The sequence below is a fragment of the Phalacrocorax aristotelis genome, chromosome 10 (assembly GCF_949628215.1).
Source record: "Phalacrocorax aristotelis chromosome 10, bGulAri2.1, whole genome shotgun sequence".
NCBI lineage: Eukaryota > Metazoa > Chordata > Aves > Suliformes > Phalacrocoracidae > Phalacrocorax > Phalacrocorax aristotelis.
Genome location: NC_134285.1, coordinates 9,861,893 through 9,883,414, shown reverse-complemented (window position 1 = coordinate 9,883,414; position 21,522 = coordinate 9,861,893). Strand labels below are relative to the sequence as shown.

Here is a 21,522-nt window from a genome sequence, read left to right as displayed (position 1 = left end):
CAATGTCCTTCTTGTTTGATTTCTTGAACAGGCTGTAAGCAAGATACAGATTTTTATACAGTCTCAATGTTGATAAATAGAGCATTAAAAAACAATAATAATTTGGGGCCTACTCCTGCAAAGGACCGAGACCCAGAGCCTGGTGCAGACTTTGACACATCTGACCAGCAGTACGTTGGGCGTGCTCTGGCTGGGAACCACGCATGGCCAGACCAACACACTTGGCTCACCATCCTGACTGATCTCCATCAGCAGGTCCTCAGTTTCTCTCAAATTGCTCCTGGTTTATCTGCAGTGGGTAACAAGGGCATAAACACCAACATTTTGGCTTTTCTTGTGCCATAAACGTAACTGACAGAGCTTAACGCAAAGATGAATTCTGCTAACAAGTATCACCCCGGTCTACGTGGCACAATTAAATAGAATTTTATTTTCAATAAATATACAATCTGCATCATACCAGACAATATGCTGTGAAAAAATAAAATGTACAGAAGCAACCAACAGGACAGCTTGACTGTAGCTAAGTTCACTTGGTGACCTGGAAACTACCTCAGTTAACACATACAACACAGAAAGAGCCACTGCAGTCTGTGAGAGAATTAAAATTGTGTCTTTTGGATCTTAACCGCAAAAGTCCCTGCAGCAGGTTTCTTTTGCGTAACACAGGTTTGAAAAGACAAGAGCTGGCTTTCCTGGTACAAATGCTATTGGAAATGTTTACTTCGCTATATCATCACTGTATCTACTTGATGCACACAGACTGCTATCTAGAGTGGCAGGTCTCACCGCTGATGTGACATCGGATCTGTTTGACAATGGGCCCCACGCACATGCGCGTGCCCCAGCACACAAATGCACGTGTATGTACTAACAGGAGCTTAATTCTGTTAAAACTAGTACAAGGACAAAACTGGAGTCAGAATCGATTTCACCACAGGTTCTACCGTTTAAAAAAATATTCTAGCCTAATTACCACGTTCACCAACGAGAGCACACGCGTACTTAGATGTCCAAGAGGATGAACCATGGATTTGGACTGGAAGGACAGCAGAGGCAACTCCCAACTCTTCCACCCGCTCAGCACTTCCCGCGGCACCTCCATGCACAGCCCATGCCGCCTGGCCACGTGCTCCGCTGCACAGGATGCAAACAGCCGAGCAGTGCCGCGTGCGAGCAGCGAGAGGTCCGGCCACCTGGGCTGCTGGTGGCCCCAGGGGAACAGCCAGGACCTGGTGGGACACGGTTCGCAGAGGCCAGCGCTGCCGGTTGGGTGCTGGCAGCCACTTCAATCCAACGGAGCTGCTGTGGGGTGCATGTAGGGTGTGAGGTGGGGTGTTTCGGTCGGTGGTTTATTTTTTTACTTCGTCCGCCTGCTTGGTCTGGCTGCTGTTAGTGCCCCACCTCATGTTACCTCCAGGGATGCTGGAGAGACGCGGTCGCACTCCTCCCGGGACCGCAGGCTGTGCCACTGCTCCACAGCCGTCCGGTGTGCGTTGAGCATCCGGCGCCAGTGGTTGGACTCGGGGGCGCCCGTTGAGTACTGCCCGATCACAATCCTCCCAATGAAGTCATTGCTGCTCTTCACATTGTGCCCATACACTGGGGAGGGCAGAAACAGAGAGCGGTCAAGGCAAAAGCAGTGCTCGTCCACCCAGACCTCTGCCCCTGGAAAGCCAGGTGTCCTGCCAATGCCCCCTCACGCAGCATGGCAGACACCAGCATTTTTGGCATATAACTCAGCACCTCAAAAACGTTAGAGAGACCGAATCAGGAGTTTGGAAGGAATAAGATAAGCTGTACTACAGATTGAAATACAATTCAAATACACAGGACACAAATCCACAGTTACCATGGTATTTAGCAAGAATAGATGAAGGAGAGTCATAGAATGGTTTGGGTTGGAAGGGACCTTACAGATCATCTAGTTCCAACCCCCCTGCCATGGGCAGGGAACACCTTCCACTAGATCAAGTTGCTCAAAGACCCATCCAACCTGGCCTTGAAGCAGAATTACACTGTGTAAAGAAATGCTGAAAGCTCTGCCTGGGCCTCTTGAAATGATGAAAGCAGCCAAGCAGCCCACACCTGGGTAAATGAGCAAGCAGCATCTCAAAGTGTCGTCCAAATGCAAAGGTTCATGTGTTGTTCTAGTGCTAATCGATAGCCTTCCCGACTGAGAGACAGGAATCACACACATACAGGCTCAGCAGGATATTTATACAGAAACAATTTATCATAATTGTTGCTGCAGCTACTTGCTGAAGTCTGGGAAAGCAACCAAGGGACAGGCATCAACCCAACACCCCGTCCTTTGGATTAGCCCAGTCTCCTGGAACAAAAGATTGCAGGCAGCAGCAACTCTAATGATGGGCCTGATCCTAGGAAAGGCTGCATGCTGCTGACGGATGGGAGCAAAAGCACTTTCTGTTCTGCAAACTGACGCCCTGCCTCGGCTCATTAGAAGGTTGAGCAAAAAGTCTGTGCAAGCTGAAGCCAGAATATCCTCGGGCACTGGCTGGAATATTAAGGATTAAAAAAATCTCCTCAGGAAAGAGAGATTTTTAAGAACAAATGACTGCAGGGGCTCCAAATCCACCCAGGCTTGTGCAGCAAGGGCACGTTCAAAAGTGGAACGCAGCCTGGCACGGAGCTGTGAGCCTGGCATGGAGCCAAACGCCGCCGCCACTGCCCTGCCAGCAGCACTGGCTCTCCAGGGCTGCTGGAAACCAGTGCTGGCAGCAAAGCTACGTTTGGGATCCCTGGCGGCAGCAACACCCGATGCAGCATGCACCCTTCCAGGCAGGCAGGACACCGAGCACTAAGCACTCAACCTCACTTCCAGCCGCACATCTTTGTCAAGGTTGTCTATTTCTTATTATAATATATCCCCCAATTAATTAAGTGTTATTTTAGCTATTTAGTAAACCATATAGTTTGCAGCTACTCAGTATCTCTACCGTCTCCATACTCTGCAAAGGCTGTTTTCTACTACTGCACCAGTCGGGGATCTTTCTCTGGGTGGCTCAGGTGCCACCTGCCAGCACGGTCCCAAAATAAAGCTGCACATGGTTACATCTCGCTTTATACTTTCTGGCAGCTCTGACACACGGTTTATGGGCAAAGATGCTTCTCTACATCAAATTACCTGCGGATGTTTCTGGTAACAGCAAACCTTCAAACGTACCAATCATTTCTCCAAATAATTACATTATTAAAAAAAAACCTCAGAGCATTTTAAGTCTATCTTCAAAGTACAGTTAAAATTTAATTGGGGGTACATCTTCCCCTAGGAAGACTGCATCGCTTCTGCTTGTTGCCATCAGTTATCTTGGGGTGATGCCACCAGCTCTCTGCAACACACCGCCAAGGAAGTGCCCCTGTCAAGTGGCCAGGTTGGTGTTATTTGGAAAGGCCACCTTTTGAGGATGCAGTGAAGAATTTTAAGCCATCCATTTCCAACTAGTACACAGCCTGCCAGAGTTATTAACGAGTTCTCCTACAAGGCAAGGGATCACAAGTGTAGATAGCATGGCTATGCTACATGTCCTGTTATGATTTATTATCCTAGAGAAAACAAATATTATCATAAAATCACATAAAAATGCCCCCAAACCAAATGCTTCCTTAAATTTTTTTTTTTTTTTTTTGGGGGGGGGGGGGGCTCCTTCTTTTTTTCCGTTCTTTTTTTCAAGAATCAAAGAAGATGAAGCTTAATCCTGAGAGACAATACCAAGTAATTTAAACCAAGAAGTCTTAAAGGCCATCAATTAATGACAGGATAAATTAACGGTGGGGAAGTACCACAGGCATACCAATTCTTCAAAAATAATCCATGTCAGGACTGTAAATTGAGTAGGTGTGCTAACTAAGGGGACCTTTTATTTTATTGTTGATCTGAGTATTTTGAATTCTTATAAAGCGATTTGCTAATCTCATCACATTGGGTAATTAGCACGTTGATTCCTTTAGGGTATTAATGGACTAATTATACAAGCATTGTTCCTTCTATCATTAACTAGTTTAGATAGCACAAAGGTAGACTTATTGCTGAAGAACAGGGAAGACATTTTCCAAGGTCAAATGCTTATTCACACACAGATGATAAGAGGTGGCACTAGGTTCAACCTTAGGTTTACAGACTCACAGCTTCACTGCAGCAGCTTTCTCAGAAGAGGAGAGATTTTGTGTGCCAAAAATTCAGCTTCATTCATCAGTTCACAAGACTTTAAAACTCAAGGGAATGCCTTTCTTGGTGGCTAATTGCTTTATTCCACTCTTAAAATGGCCAGTATTTGCTGGGTAAATTTGCTGATGGTTGAGGTGGACAGAGCTGTTGCATGGACCTTACCCAGGAGAAGGTGCTAAAGTTAGTGTTGTGAAAATAAGCCCTTTTCTTTGCTCACATTCAGGAGCATGATTTTCCCTGTTGCTGTCACTGGTTCTCCCAAGAACAGCTTGGAAAGGAAAACTGTAGGCGCCCATAAGCCCAGGTGAGAAGCTGAAAGCAGAGGCTGGCTCTGTTGCTGGCACTTGCTGCACCAGGACGGAGCCATTCTGCACTGCGGGCTCCTGTCCTGGTGCAGGGTTGGGGAGCAGCTCTCCCCGTTCCTTCCCCTCCTGCAGCAATCACTTCCCTTCTCAAACAGATGAGGAACCATTTTCTTGAACGCCAAGAAGCACGCGCTAGCCATTACACTTATTACACCACTTACACTCACGTATGGCGCTTTAGTCTGCTCCAAAGCCCAGCAGTAGTTAATGCCACACGCTCAATACAGACCCCATACATACCACTCGTGCACTGACCAGGGCTCCCAACTGCTCAGACATGATCCCCAAATGGCAACTTTTTAAGATATAAGGCAAGCTGCACCCTGTGTCAGGGCCGAACGCTAAGGGGACCTGCCAACGCAGCAGGCATCCGCGGGGAGACCTGGGAGCCCCTTTGAGCACGAAACCCCTGCAGAGCTGTGGAGGGGCCACCAGCCTTGGGGTGGGCAGGCTCTGCCACAGCCCCTCTGCTGTTTGCACACACACACACACAGAGTGACCTGCATACCATGGCTATAGTCCCACCTGCAGTGGAGCCAGCTCCACACATGTTCATGCCTTCAGCCTCAGCAGGAAAAAAGCTCCTACTCTTTCCGTTCAGCTTCTTCCACAATGGGTGGAGGTGGAGAAGCTGCTGTGGTCCAGCCCACGGGACAGCACTTGGGCGCTGCGCCACGTTCTGAGCCCAGGTTATGGTGCAAGTGGATCAAACTGTATTACCTGATGTCTGAGCATCCCTTTCCAGAGCCTGAAAGGAGCTCAGAGTAGATTCCAGATTAAATCTGCTCTTGGCCACAAAAAACAGTTAACTTGGTGGAGCTGCTCAGAAGCAGAAAATTATGTAATTATCATTTGGGGTTTTCAGACTGACCCAGGCTCTGGTTATGGACAGGTAGACACTGCTTTCCATTTAAGAAACCTATTTCCCTGACAAAAACTACACACCTGATACCATGTGCTCTCTTTCCACCATCACAGTAATTTACACAATAGCAACATCCATTTCCAGGCCAACACAGAGCAAAAAGCAATTAAGGAAGCAGAGGTCAAACCAATTCCTTCCACAGCTGCTCTTACTGAAGGATGCATTCGGAAACAGAAAGGCTTCTTTAAAAAAAAAACAAACCTCTTTATAACAGAAATGCTGAAATATAAAAGAAAATTGGGTTCACTCATGTCCATTAAAAGTGTTGAATTCTTGATGACAAGTGATGCGATGTAAATAAACCATTTTTATGTTATATACTTATTGATGCATTGCTCCTAAATGATCCATATCAAACTGATGGGGCCTGAGCGCTATATGAAACTTTTCTTCAGGGTAGGGAAGCAGAGCAATCAGCCAGGCAATGGCCCATGTCCCCCATGGGGCTCCTGTGCAAGAGGGGCGGCTGGGTCACACCCCCAGCCCGCTGCTCCCCACAGAGCTGAGCAGCACCGCACAGCGGGTACCAGGCACTGCACAGCCCAGAACTGGATCCCAGGGGTGGCAGGGACTGTCAGAAGATGCAATGGGACTTGGAGCTCCAACGTTTGGCTCCAAGTGCAACTCCAGCCTGAGCTTTCCCATGTCTCCTACCAACCTTGGTCACATGGAATTGCTTTTCACTGGTCACAAGTTTCACCTGTCACTACGTCATCTGGCACTCACCATGAGTTTGCCTGGGTGGCATAAGCCCAGGCACCAGATCCAGCCAAAACACCTTTACCCTCCCCCTTGCCTCTACACTGAGACTTGCAAATCAGGTACTTGTAAAGAGCATGACTGCAAAGCAATCGTGGTTGGTGACTTATGTGCAATAGTAGATTTTAAGCTGGCATTTGAAATATTAATTCATCATTCGACTGAATGTATTAGCAGCCTTGAAATGACCATAAAAAACACTAATTAGAAAATTTCCTTAAGCTAACTTCAAGGCTATCAGTACCATTTATGTGATGGGGGACAAGGTTTACACAGAAGCACCTTGCTCAGCTGGGGTGACAAACCACCTGCATCTCCTGTAAACCTTCTGCCAGACATGCCCAGCAGTTACTCAGCAGTTACGGTCGTACTGCACCACGGAGTACGACCGCGCAGTGCCTCTGCTGCCGCCTGCAGCTGCCAGAGCACCTACTGCAGCCTCTCCGGGCGTAACGGGCAGAGAAATCTCAGTGCACTGGAACGGGTGGGCTCCAGCACAAATAATTTAACTCTTCTTCCGTCACCTACATCAGTTACCTGCAATGCAATTAAAACCATTTAACTCGGAGAGAATAAAAATAACAAGCAGGAACATACCTCTGTTTTATATCTGCCTTCTTACTCAGGCTAGATATCAAGCAGAACATCTTCACCCAGTTTATACTCGTTTGCCATTAGCTTATTTACAGCACACCACCTCCCACTCTCTAGGAAATTGCCCCCAAAGTTTTTTTCCTTCCTTTTTTTTAATGCAGTTTGGTTGCATCTTGCATATTTTAAAAGGCCATTAATAATTGAATTGACCCCTCAGTGCGGCTCACATGCACCCCTCTGACACACAACATTGCAGCACAACATGCCAGGCAGCACAATTACAGAGCCAGCCCAGCGCAGCCAGGGGCACTTCCCAGCACAGCACAGCCACAGGAACCAGCTCCCCAGTGGAAGAAATCCCCAAGGAATTAGAGGGCCCTGTCCTTTGCCTTTCTACTATAGGATAAAGCTATCCAATCTAAATACTAGAGAGCAAAAATCCAGCTTAATTTTTATAGCTGATCTAGAGGAGAATATTGGGTGGCTGGGTCAATGATCAAGCATGAAAGTCATTTAAAAAAGTCCTACCCACTAAGTTATACCTGCAATTGCTGTTGCCACAGCCTGTAAAAGTTTCACCTGATACGCCTGGCCCACCCGGCTAGGAACTGAATGAACACCTACACAGTAAATATTCTTACTGCAAGGGCTTTGCGGCACAGGCACACCTAACCCTGCAGTCCAGACGCGACTGCACCCCTGCTTGCTGCTGGCTGGCGTTGTGCTGTGAGCTGCCAAACCTATGCCCAGCAACCTTTGGCCATCAGCATCCTGCTCTGGCGGCCACATTGCACACTGTGCCCAGAGATGCATCCTCAGATTACTGCCAAACCAGGGGAAGAGGGAAAAATAAGCAAAGACATGCCTGAGGCTGCACTCGGGCAGTTGAGCAGCAGAGCTTCGCTGAGGACACAGGTCTCACAAGACCGTGGGGTGTCTCTGGCAGGGACCACAATCCTGTTAGCACTGACCCATCAACACTCCCTGCACTTTCCCACCTTAGCCTTAGGGCTTGGCAGGGTCTCAAAAAGCACCCTATTTCACATGCTTGCACCACTCACACAGGCAATGCTTTGTTCCCCATCCTTTGCAGATAGAAACGAGTCCTCAGCCTTTTCTATGCTGGCCACTAAGCTATGCCATCAGCTAGTGGGTCTGAGCTGTCAGGTTAAGCAGGTCTGAAAACTACTTCTGAACTGCTTGACATCAATATTAAAAAGCTGTTTAGCACAAAGAGGGTGCTGCGAAGAGCAGGCAGCAGCAGGACTAATGACGCGCACTGTGAAGGTCACAGGTTCAGACCAAATTCTGCCCCTGGCTCCTTGAGCACGGCCTGTAATATTTAGTAGAGAGGACAGAAAAGCATGGGCAAAGGTGCAGTGGTTTCACATTTATCAATTTAATCTCCATCAGGCTCTGATGCACACATAAAACTCACTTCCCAGCTTCTCGTCTGTGAGGCTGCTCCCTGCAACATCTGTGTCTGCCCAGCTCCAGAGGGAACTGGAACCGCTTGAGTGCACGGCCGAATCCTGGCCATGGTCAAACGCACTGTGGGTCCAGCACCCAGCTGCTGCTCCACATGGTAGAACACCACACAGCATGGAAACGCTCTTCGGAAAACTACTTCCCTCCTCATCCTCCTATGAGGGCAGCCCCTGTGCTCTGGCTGGGGCAGCCTGGGAAGGGGACCCTGCGGATGCACCGGGGGCAGCGTCCCAAGCCAGGCGTTTGGCTCAGCTGTGTCCAGCCTCAGAAAGGGAGAGGAAAATCCCATGAGAGAGAGCAGGGACCCAGGGAGCAGGGGAAATGCAAATGCACAAGTGTGTCCTGCAGAGCTCTCAGGGACACACAGGGACGATGCCTCATGAAATCATCTCATCAGGAAGAACTGGAATAGTGGACTGGATACGTCTATTGCAATAGCCTGACACATACTGAAAAGGAGTTATCTACAGCTGCCTTTCCCACCTCCAATTCCTCTTTTTTTTTTTTTTTTTAATTGTATTTTAATTCTCTACACTGTGAGCCCCACATCCCTCAAAGCACATGAATGGCTTCATGCGTATTTACACACCTCACACAAACATGCTCCAACACCGTTGCTGTACAGGACCTGCAAACAAAGGCTGGGATGGCCATGCAGGAGATGCAGCTTCTGCCGGCGTATTCATGCTTCTCCTCTGACGGCCACAGGGCCAAGCATAGGCATTTCATCTCCAGACACCACTCTACCGCCCAGAACAGCTACTGCGACTGACATTTTTCCTCATTTGATACACAGAAAGACTACGGCCTTGTGAGGCGTTTCAACAATTTCTTTCACCACGGCATGAGTAAAACAAGATGAAATGCTGAGGTTGAGAGAGGCATGACACTGCTTAAATTAATGGGCTTGGCAAAATGAGCAAGCGCTGATGATCAGCATGGAGAGAGAAGGGTTTGCTCCTTCCTTTAGGAGAAAAAGATTCCCCCTAAATTCCAGAGAGCTCCAGGACAATTGGTTTTTGCCATGTCTGCAATCAGGTACAGACTCTGAAGCTGCACGTGACTTACTAACACAGTCAGGTCACTTGAAGAGTCTAATTTTGCCTTCTAAGCAAGCAACAGATCGGCTCAGGAATCTTGTTGCTCTCACCAGGATTAATAGTGTTTCACTCCTCCTCATTAAAGCAGTGAGCCTGCTGCAAAAAGCCAAATCCATCCCTGGAGCACCTTCCCTGAGTGGCCCTAACCCAGAGGTAATGCCACGCAGGATTGGGACTGCAGGACCCCGCTCAGCATCTCCAACTGACTCTTGCTGCCTGCTCTGCTGCCACCTGCTCCAGGCTGACAAACAGCACCTATCAAGAAGACTGGGAAGCCGCAGGTGGAGATCTGGAGGATGGAGAGCAATGAGGACCTTCCTCCTCCCACGAGAGTTTTGAAGCCCATACATCATACCCACTGTGGAGAGAGTCTGCTAGGCAGGGCAGTCTCCAGGAGGCCAAGATCTCCCACTGCCAGCACATCTCCCCTTGCCCCTCTCCCATCACCCCAAAGAGCAGGAGCTGTCCTCACAAGACCTGACAGGTCACCTCATGTGGCCACAGGACCCAGAGCAAAGCAGCCGGGACCATGGGAGGCATCAGCCAGGAGCACTCTGCTCTCCCCACACCCGAGCACGGACCATATGGTGTCCGGTGCATAAACACATGAAGTGTTTTATAATGCCAGCCACAAAGGCCAAATTCTGATCTAAATTAAAAAGGTATAAATCCCCAGAAAGACCAGCGCTGATATCAATGTTTTTTTCTTTTTTCCCCCCTTTGGCTAAGATAGGATTACATAGGTTAAAGCATAGATTAGATTCTGCTTCTGAGCTCCAGATATACAGACAGTCCGATGTTTCAGAAACACACGTCTAATAGACAACAAGAAACAATTTTCTAGCAGCAAGCTGCCTAATTATCTATCCACCTAAGAGACGTTACGGTGCCCAACATGATAGTGTTTCAAAACAGAAACCACTTCTTCCTCCTGTGTTCCAGCATGGGGAAAAATGTTTCATTTGCCTCAAATATTAGAGAAGATTTTTCGCCCCATATGTGTGTACAAAAGACCAGGTGCCTGAATATTTTTTTGTAGGAAACAAAAAAGCAATAGGAGAAAGGAGAGATGAGCCTCTGAAGCAGCAAGTCAAAATGTAGACGTGTAATGACCCCAGACACATTGCGGTTTCCATCCCTGCAAACAGGCACCTCAAGGTGATGATGGTGTCTGAAGGTCATGCTTTCACAGAGCCAAGCAAATCAAAAATCAGGTGTATTTCTGGAGAAGCCTGAGGACAAAACCATTATCCGCCTTCAACCTGCTCAGCTAACTGGGACATCTGGAAATCGGCATGTTAATTAAAAAAATACCACTGAAAGCCTCACTGTCTCTGCATCCCATTCATGGGACTTTTACAAATCTCATGCAACACAGGCAAACACCAAAAGCATCACCCTGTCTCCAACACCTACACCACAAGTCTGACCACCAGAGCTGATGGGGGAAAAAACTAATAGTTTTAAGGTTTGAGGAGCTTCAGCCATCTTCTCCTCAACCAGGATTCAACCCGCCTGGAGGCCCAACTTCAGGACTCACCCAGAATGAATCCTAGTTAGTTTTTCCAGTTGCAATTGGTAAGTGTGGGTCTATGAGCTGCAAGCCTTTGGCGCAGCAGTTTATCCCCTCACCTAACCTGGGCTTACCTGGAAGGTGAGGTCTGGAGCTGGTGACCAACTTCAGCTTTGGCCTATCCCCATGCAGCCTTTTCTGCCAGGTTCGGGCTGCTCTCCTCCCCACCATCTCCACCACCACTGACTGACCCAGAAACTCTGTCATGTGGATCAAGAGCACCCCAAAACATTTTCTATCAAACATCCAAAAAATGTTCATTAGACAACATACAAAAACAAACTGGTCTGTACCACAGCACCTCCAACATGCCAGGGAGTGAAAGGTGACAGTGAGCAAGAGCTGTGCTCACCAAGGGCTCTCTCTGCCATTAGTGACCATTTATTCCCGATACAGAAACATCCCAAAACATCCACCTCCAACACGAAGTAAGGACTTCAAGGAAGACCTGGTTCCTCAGGATTTCAAGGAAGACCCAATTCCTCCCCTCGCAAGCTATAATGCCACAAAAGGAATTAATATGCTCAAACAGGCAGTATTACTTAAAAAAGAAAATAATTCAGTGAAAGCAAACCAAACTACCCAGAACTGCACCACTAGCAACACACACCAACATTTTTTTTTCCTCTAAAAATTCAAACTTCATTAAATTGTCCTTAAATTTTCCCAAAGGCCAGGGGAAAGGGAAAATGACCCAACAGAGGAACCAGGTATATTGCTATTGAACAGCAATCTGTTATTTTAATCAAGTACTGCCTATTAACTGGAAGTTGATTACAGCCCTGGGATAAAGCATCAAAGTGATCTGGGGCTCTGAGGACATGCGTTGTTACAGCACTCGGTGCAGGGAGACACTTGCTGGTATTGTCAACACCCCTCTGCAGCAGCCATTGAAACCACGGCTGTAGGCGTGCAAAGTCTCACTGTTCAACAATGCTCCCTCAGGAACTCAAATACTTACAAAAATAAATATTAAAAATAGTCCTAAATCACTAGGGAAAACAGATACATGGTCCATTTTAAAAACATATTGAAGAGTGAAGAGAATCATATAAAAAAATCCTACAAATAGTTCAGAAGAGAAAGTGCCTGTGAGCTGCCTTGTCAGCCAGTACTTATGATGAAGATCTCATCCGCTGTCATGCACATATTGAGGACACCTCTCCATCAACAAGGAAATCCTGCCCCAGCCCACTTCCCTCCCCTGGGCAGAGCATCCTGTCCTGCTGGAGCCATAGCCACCTTTCACATGGGAATGGTGCAGTGGGATGAGACCCACCACCACTCCCCATCAGATACCATCAGCCCCGATGCTTGTCCCGCTCTGGCCACGCTCTCAGCCAGGTCAGACAGCAAAGCAGGTTTTCCCTCTGCATTTGCACAGACAGTACCCAGAGCACAAATACAATTTTTCCCTCTTTGGGGACCCTGCTTGTTTCACAAGCCCTAAAAATACTGTCATCTAAACATGTACAAGAGCTTATTTAGATGGAGAAAGACACACACAGTCACTACAGGACCTCGGGGAGATATATATTCCCTAACTGTGAGCACTGAAGGTTGTGGTTTTTTATGGTAAGTGATCAAAAGATGTTAACGAGTCACCAAGATGCAGTTTGCCCTCAAGTGCTGGTGTTTTTTATTGGGCCATCTGGGCTTTACTGCAATGCAAACAGCATTACCGACGATTGTTATTAACAACATTATAATCATTAACAAAATACCACAGTGCTCGGATTTCAGGTGTCTTCTCACCTCCTGCTGCTCGGCCCAGGCTTTCCGAAGGTTAGGCTGGGATTTAGAGGACATCCTGCCCAAAATCCATCAGCAGGGAGAGCATGGTGCCTCTAGGCACCCAGCATCCAGCCCTCCTGAGCGCAGAGGCTACAGTCACATCTCAAATACCCTTTTTTCTGCCTGGAAATGACCTCAGACGGCAGCTGACAGCCCTGCTGCTGAGGCCAAACTCCACCTTCCCCTTACCATGGGACAAAGAATAATTAATACCTTCGTTCACAGATATACGTGGTTAGGAGAATACACTGTCTTTTAAAGCCTGCTCCATTTCTCTGCAAGACATGAACCCATGACTTGCTTGCCCTTGAGCAGAAGATGGCATGTAGGAGATGTGCATCAAGTTGCCAGAAAACAAAGAGTGGAAAAAAGAACCACCCAGAAAAGTGCATTTCTGTTACAGTATGTATACGGATGCTTATTACCTGGACAATATGTTTGATGGAGTAAATGAAAAATCAAACATCATTTCCACTACCTGTTGCCTCACTCGTCATCTTTTTTCTGTTGGGACATTAGACTTGTTATAAGTATCAGCCACTTTCCTGGTTTTAGCCTCTTGTGGCGAGAAGCTGCAAACAGATGATACTTGCAGCAGTGATCCTGACCCTGGATCCCTTCTCCTGGAGAGGATATCTCTACCTGAGCTAATCCCACTTCATCTTAGGCATGAAACTGGGACATGTGAGTTAGTGACAGCCCCGATAAGCATCTGAGGTAGGAATAGAGGGGAAGGCAGAAAGACAGCTTGTACAAGGTGAGCTGCACCAATGTAGAAGAAGCATTTTAGTCTGTAAATGCCAATAACTTAGAATGTCGAATCCTAGTATGCCTAAGAAGGAGGAAAGATCTAAGAACCAGCTCAAACCCTCCCAAATCTTGGCTAACACATAGCTCACCTTGTACACCCCAGCTTGGAGGCACCCACTGCCCATCTCCTAACTCCAGCTGCCCTTCAACCCTGTGTTCAGCCAAAGTCCAGCTCTCCAGAGCACCACCAGGAAAGCAGGGAGCAGAATGGTGCTTTACAGAAAACCGTCATGGGCAGTGTTTGCGCACACAGTCCTTGCTAAAGTCGCAGAAAACTGGTGCATAAATTCTTAGTACAATGCACCAAACCCAGACAGTTTGATTCAAGATGCACAGAAGAAAAACAGAGGAAAAAAAATTAATCTCACTTTGACTAGATAGTGACTTACTTTGCAGTGTGGTACCAGCCACACAGAGGGAGCCAGGAGCCTCAGCTGATAGGGACTGGCACAGCTCCACTGCTTTCCAGTGAAGCCAAGCCAATGTAAAGACAGCTGCAGACTGGGTCCAAAATATGAAGCCACAAACAAGGTTCCTTTAAATTATTAAAGATATACCCACTTCTTGCTCCCATGACTGCTTTTACAGCTCTCTCTCCATTCAAAGCATCATCACCCACCCTTCAAGCAGGATTATTTTCCTTTTCAATTGGACTTTAACTCAACAGCAAATTTAATTAACTGACCTAATGGACTAGAGATGTGGGTTGAAAAAAAAAAGAAATAAAAACCAACTGAGGCTCCCACCCACAGCAAAAGCAGGAAGCTCAATGACGCCCGCAGCAGTGCTGTGCCTGAGCCACATGTCCCCCTTCAGCCATAGGGCGGCCATGAGAACCTGGCCCCACTACTCCTCCGAAAAGCTCTGCATGCTCCTTCCCAGCTTCAGAGCTGTTGGTGACGTTTCTGGCCTGAAATTATTTATTGCAATGTTCAAAGCAAGCAACACATCACTTAGAAAGTGAAGCACCACTTAAAAGGCACGTCACTGAAATCTGACTGCATTACGTATGATTATAAATCAGCTAATTCCCATTGACTTATTTGAGAATACATCCATTTGTACAGAAAAAAATAATCAGACATCCACTCATTAATGGTAACTTCATCAGCCATGGCAAGGAGGAGCGTATTCCCCTCACCCTTCTGACTGCACACAGCTGCTACTCTGTTTGCCTTTTCTTCTTCTTCTAGGAAACGGGGAAAACAAAGAAAATAATACTTCATGCCTCTCACAAGATCACATGATAAAAGCTTCCAAGAACAAATTCATCATTGCACATGCAAGGTACAGTAAGGGTGACATGCATGCAAAGCAGTGATTAATTATAGACTTTTTGCTGAGGAAATTTCTGAGCATGAAGGGCAAAATTTAAATTGCTGATCAGCATCACTTTTGTTATAACATGTTTGGAAACAAACTAATGTATTGGAATTAGGCTCCTTATACCAGCTTTGACACCTGTACCTGCCATGTAAGAAAAAGTCTAAAAATACTTCAAAATACGTTCTTTCAGACGCAGATTCCTTTCTCATTGAAAGATGGTGAGTAATGGGTGGAAAGGTGCCAAAAAACATGTACCAAAACATGTTTGTAGCCCAGTATGGCAGAAGAGCCTGGGTCCCACACCCAGCCCCTCTGCTCCTCCAGAGGGCGAGCAGGTCTGACCCTGCTCCTGATGGTGCCCAAGCTCCACAGCACACACAGGCTACGTGAAGTCACGGTACAGGAAGGAAACCCACCACTTCCTCGGGGTCCCTGCAGCCCTGTCCAAGACCTCCACACTGTGGAATAGCAGAAAAGGCCACCGGTCACAGTGGGTCCACGGCCTCAGTTCAGCCCCACTGCTGCTGCCCAGCCTGCAGGCGAGAGTGCAGGCGGGGGCTCACCCCCGTGCTCTGCTACTCCTGCTCTGAGCAGCACGCCCAATTGCCAATTTCTACTGACTGTTTTCATGCCTAGAGAACAAAAATAGGAGATTCAGAAATGGTTTAAAAATAAGATTTCCTATCCCAGCCAAAAATCTCCAGCACTGACAAAGCTCTCAAGTGAGGTTAGCTCTGGGACTCCTCCTGGCCCATAGCCTGGGAGGTCTGCGTCTTGGTCTATCTCAGCTGTGCCACACAGGGCTCGGCACCAAGTCCCAGCCCTTTAAAAATAAAGGCATGAACAAAACTGCTTACAGAACAGGTGATGTCAGTGTCAAACACCTATAGCTGCATTATCTCACCTGCAAATTATGTCAAGTACCAGAAGTTATCTTTGCCGATGTTTGGGCTCTGGGATCATTCAATACTTCTCTCTCATTCTTCTAATTTTTTACTTTATGCCCAAGTTGGTTGCCACTGAGAAGTGCAATTAATGCCTCCCCTTCCTCTGCACAAAAGCACTCCCAATGGCACCAATCAAGCACAGGACCGACGAGGCTCACTCCCAGCCAGCTCCAGCCATCAGGTGGCAATGCTGGGAAGAGCTTCTGCAGAGGACAGAGTGCTAATTAAGCTTCCCAGGAGACCCCAGCGATGGTCACCCCTTGCAGGGTGGCTACTGGGGCAGATGTCCTGCACAGGCTCATCTGCACACTCACATCTGCTTTCTCATTCACCTTGGCGGCAACCACAACTGCACCAAGTAGGTAACACCACCACATTTACCTGTGAACACTAGGCTGGCATTCTCCAGTTCTTCCTGTGGAACCTTGAAGCTGAAGGACTCATTGTAGAAGGGATCTATTGTGCCCCGCATGCAGGAGGTCTTCTTGGTTTTTGTTAACTTTAATCCATGAACAAGCTGAATTTTCACAAAGGGATCTGACAAAAAAAGGAGAACACAGGCTCTGTGTTACAGGCATCTTGAGTCCGTACCCTCGTACCCTGGTTTGTGAAGGTTGGGGATGGACCATACTGGAAAACAGTATTTGGAAATGACTGGGACTTGTGCCACTGTGCACTCCTAGGGGTTTGCAGTGGAGACAGAAGTCAGGCAGCTGGATTAAAAACTCTCCCTACCAAAACCACAATTGATGACAACCTTGACAGAGGCCAAGCGTACTGTTCTTTTTGGAAAATGCCAATATTCGGGCAGCAGCAGCAGTAGCTGGGGCAGGGAACATAGGAAAAATACCTGAGGACATAAGCATGAAGCAATTACCAAGCAGCATGCTTAGAAACAGAGAGCAATGCACAGACACAGGAAAAACCTCACACCATCCACAGAGCAGCTAGGTATCATAAATGAAACTACTGCAACATTAACACTCAGGCAGCATGCAGGATCTGCAAAACACAGTGCAGCCACAAAAGGGCTGCCTTACAGAACACCACACGGGGGTAACTTAGAGCTCCTGGTTCCTCACTTCACCCTAGTTCAGAGATTTTTACTTTAAATATGGCAAAGATATTCACACCCTCCATTTTGTCTCAGGGTAAGTGTTCCAAATACTTTAGTTATTGTTGACTCTGTATATAAAATGAATATCCAGAGCTTTGTGTTAATAGGAACCGAGCGTCCAAATCCCCCTGGGTCCTCCATAAATTGCAGCCTCACCACTGATCTGCTTTAAAAGCACATATATGCTGTGCACGAGTAATGTGAGAAATGCACTATCCTTTACCTGAACCTTGGCTCATGTCTGTCTGAAGAAGCTGTTTTGCTCTAATGATGTCCACATTCAGTCTTCCCGCGCTGGGTAGGTAATTTAGTGACAAGAGCAGCTCTCCCAGCTCCACTTCATTCTGCAGGGAAAAGGGAATGTGGAAATTCAGAACAGAGCTCGGAGGGGAAGGGAAGAGCAGGAAGAAAAATTAAATAAATCCCATTTGTCTAAGTGCCTGAAAAATAAATTTTAGTCACGCTCTAAACTGCAACCAAGAACCATCTGGTGGTACCTCGTGCTGAGCAGAAACAAGAAAGAATACTATCCCCAGGTGCAGATTGTTCTTTAGCCGCTGATCCTTCACCAGCTTTTCAAGAGTCATGCAAATGACTATAAAACCTATAAGGAGGAATGAATACAAGGTCACTAGTTTCTACCTGCTCCATTTTGAATGGTTCCAGGTAGTTCTGATCGTACCAAACTCACATCCTTATTAATGTACAAAACACAGACCCACTGGAGAAGACATTCTCTTTCCTTCCCAGCCCCCAGGGACCATACCAGCCACTTGGGAAGTTCAGGCATGAGATGGTTAATGCATCCCTGGGTCACAGGAAGGCAATTCAGAGGAGACATCCCCTAGGAATTCAGCCTCTATCCAGACACCACAGCACAGCCTGACTGTGCCCTTGCTGTTCATCAGGCTGTACCACAGCCATAGCTTCACATCAATATAGCTGTTCAGCCATTATTTCTTTTTCTTTTACTTAATGATGCTTAAAACCAGTAATTAAAAAAAGAAAAAAAAAAGAGCTGGAGAACTGACATCACTGCTCCTCAGACGTGACAGCTTAAAATAACCTCTCTCCCCTTGCATGACCTGGCTCCAAGATGCTGTTATTCTCAGATGCAAAATACACACGATGAAACAACTCTGGAGACTGAAAACACACCAGCCAGCCCAGGCAGGGCATCGATCCACCTGCCTCGTCTCAGGTCCATGCAGGAGTACAGAACTAGTTCTTCATCCCAAATAGTTAAACAGTTCAAAACCAAACCTAGATAGGATGGTCACAGTGCAGTCCCAAAAGGAAAAGGAGCTGCAGTGGTATTGCCATCATTACAAAAGGTTTAAATATCTTTACTGATGCCCCGAATATTAGGTTACAGAAATCAGAGACTAAAGGACTGGGTAGACAATAAAGAAAAGTCTCTGAGACATAGTCACTGCCTGAATTAACCCAAAGAACCAGGTTCATCAGCAAGATGGGCCAGCACACGTGGTACCCATCCCTGGCATAGCTACAAACGGTGCTGGGGAAACTGAGGCTAGGGCTGCTGGGAAGCCCAAAAAGTTAACAGCTGTTCAGCTACAAATAGAAAAGCACAATTTCCACTGACTGCAGATGAACAAGAGGGCTCAGACAGAACTGAGGAGGCACGCAGGGAAAAGCCCCATCCCCCTGCCAGGAGCAGCACAGCACCTCCTGCTTGCCCAGCTGGCAGCACAGAACGGCTCCCACTAACACCAGGCCACTCAGCTCCTCACCTAATGAGCGCAGTGCTAAAACTGACGTCAGGTAATTCTATTAAAAGTTTTCCCCAAGGCGCTTTGTCTCCTCCTGTTCCTGTTGACTACTCCCGGCAAAGGCAGCGGGACATGTGTGGCATGCAGAAGCAGGTGGCAGGCTGAGGAAGTCCTGTACCTCCAATGCTACATAATACAATTCAATTCAATATCCTTTTTTTGGCTTTCCATGGAAAACATGGCAATAGGCTGCACAATTTCACATCAGAGGTCTCTGCACTTCAGGAGCTGGCAAAGGAACTCCTCTGTGTTTAACCCTGCACATTTAATGAGCAAAGGACAAGGGAAGCACCGTGCGGGGCACAGGACAAAGGCTGCATCTACAGCAGCGTCCTGACTCAGCCCCTGGGCAAAAAGCATGGACCTACATTACAGACCCTAAGGCAAACTCACATGCCCTCCTCACGCGCTCCAATGCCCCAGGAGTCAGCCCCAGAGCCAACCTGGCAGCATCCACTCAAGCTGGCCCACCTTCTGCCTGACCTCCCCCACAGCCCCTCAACCCCCACAAGAAAAAGCATCTGATTTCTTACCCCAAACTCCTTTTGTCACATCATCTCTTGGGCCACATTACATGGCAGTATATGACTACACAGCACACACACTCATATTCATCACAAGCATTTTCTCCTGTTGCGACAGTATTTTTGATTTACCAAGGTGGCACCCCTCTTCCATCAACCTTTGCCAACTCCCACACCACAGTTCTGTTCGATATGAGGTACTTCACAGTCTTTCAATCAGAATGCCATTCCCCAACACAGACTTGACTCAATACACACGACTCTTGTGAGGTCAAGCCATACCTACATACACCATCGTGCCCAATGGCTACACAACCTAAGGATCTAGGAGAGTCTCACATCCATCTAATTCAATCTAATTTAAACTATGATCTTTGCTTTTATTTTCCCCAAAACTGCTCCTCTCTGGTCTGTGGCTGGAATAGCCTGAAGACAAGTTTATCATCAAGAACAGTGGGTGACTTCTAAACCTATTACCAGGACCGTAACGAAGCATTGCAGCACCTGCAACGCCACCGACAACAGGATCCACCTGTGGTACCCCTCTACCCAAGCTCATTTTTTAGAACATATCAACATTTTAACAAACCCAGCCCTACTTCTACTTGCATTCACTGCTGCATTGGGTTTCATGCAGGCTTTAATTCCTAGAAATTCAGGTACAACACAGGGACAGCACAAATTAGGAAACTAATTAGCGATGTTATCACCTGCTGAGAAGAGACAATCAAACAGCTCTGGCTGCAAATACCAAACTCATGGCACAGCCAGAAGGGAGGCTGGCACTGGGCAGGGATGTAGAACCTTTCAAGTCACCTCAAGCTTAGCGTGCTGAAAATTCACATTAAGATTTGGGGTAGCTACTTCTGGATTCATCCATTGGTGGAATCTGTTGACCCTATCCAAGACCCTCAGGAACTATGGGGCTTCCCTGGGTCAGGGAGGAGCAGTGAAGCTCAGCAAGGGAAGGCAGATCTCCATGCATCTGACACATTTACACTTATGCTCCATTTTTTTAAAAAATTGCCCCACCTTATACCTTGACAGTACCAGACTGGGCATTTAACTCCCACCGAGGCACAGGCAGGAGAACCAGGCATCTACTCCCACCTGAACCCTCTCCAGCACCATGTCCTGTAACCCCTGCAGAGGTTATTCAAGGAGCTGCTATAACATAACCACCACACTGCTGCCTAACCCACGAGCCTTTGATAGATAAAGGTAAAGCTAAATCCCTGATTTTCCGTAGGATCTAACCTAACAAACAGGGATACCGGCACCTCTAGAAAAGTACTTTTTACTATCTGGGCTTAAATTTGAGTAAGGTGAGGTATAAAATGCTATACTCTGTGTGATCCACTGAAGTCAGAAGACAGACTACCACCAACTTTAATGAGTCTCAGATCAGGCCTAATTTCCCAAATCTCAATAGCGCGTTCTGCCCCTTAACGCTTTTCAAGTGTGCCCAGATTTCTGTTAATTATTTTAAGGGAAGGAACATACAATCCAACCCACAGAGGCCATGGCAAGATGGGTGTGCTCAAAGCCAGCAAGAAGCCAGCAGCCTCCTTGTAGGCAGAGCAGCAGCAGCGTTTACAGTGATAACAAAAGGTGTTTTCAGAAGGAAACCCAGATCCCCGGATAGCTCACCTCCCTGTACAAGTGACTCAGCCTTTTCAAGGCACTTAACTGGAGCAGTGAACTGCCTCTGATCTTATAAATGCATTATTTCTAGCTTAGCTACAAGGATCTAGGAAATGTATTTCAGATCTTGCCACAGTGCCTGAGGGGACATCAAGCACTCGAGAAAACAAATCAGTGGCCACCAGCCACCACACATTTCTCCCTGGCATATCAGACCGGTACTGCCTCCACCACTCCGTGCTGCACCACGCTCACTAGCTTTCTCCTGTTCTTTGGTCACCTGTCATCATCAGCGAACAAGTGAGGAGTTAACAGGTTGCTCCAAGAAGCCCAAGGCACAAGGCATAACTCCTCAGGTTTTAGTTCCCCATGCTTTCCCTGACACTGCAGTGTACCTTTGCTGATGTGACAGTCTGGCTGATAAGACATGCTAGTGGCACAGTTTGTGTCAGAGATGAAGATACAGACAGAGCTGCGGCTTAACAACTCACTGGCTCAGCAGGCAAAATGGAGATAACTGGGGCACACAGTGGGGTCCGCTGCGGGATGGAGAAACAGGACCCTTCTTGTTATG

General features: G+C 47.3%; 1 protein-coding gene across 1 annotated transcript in view; it reads right to left on the bottom strand.

Moving 5' to 3' along the window:
- Positions 1-404: 404 nt before the first annotated feature.
- The window catches only part of SYT17 (synaptotagmin 17), a 39,410-nt gene continuing 18,292 nt past the window's right edge, over positions 405-21,522 (bottom strand). The window contains exons 6-8 of the mRNA XM_075105145.1: positions 17,211-17,331; positions 16,252-16,407; positions 405-1,602 (exon numbers count right to left, since the gene is read on the bottom strand). Coding sequence (XP_074961246.1) covers positions 1,406-1,602; positions 16,252-16,407; positions 17,211-17,331 — 474 coding nt within the window. The 3' untranslated portion in view covers positions 405-1,405. The remainder of the gene's footprint in view (positions 1,603-16,251; positions 16,408-17,210; positions 17,332-21,522) is intronic.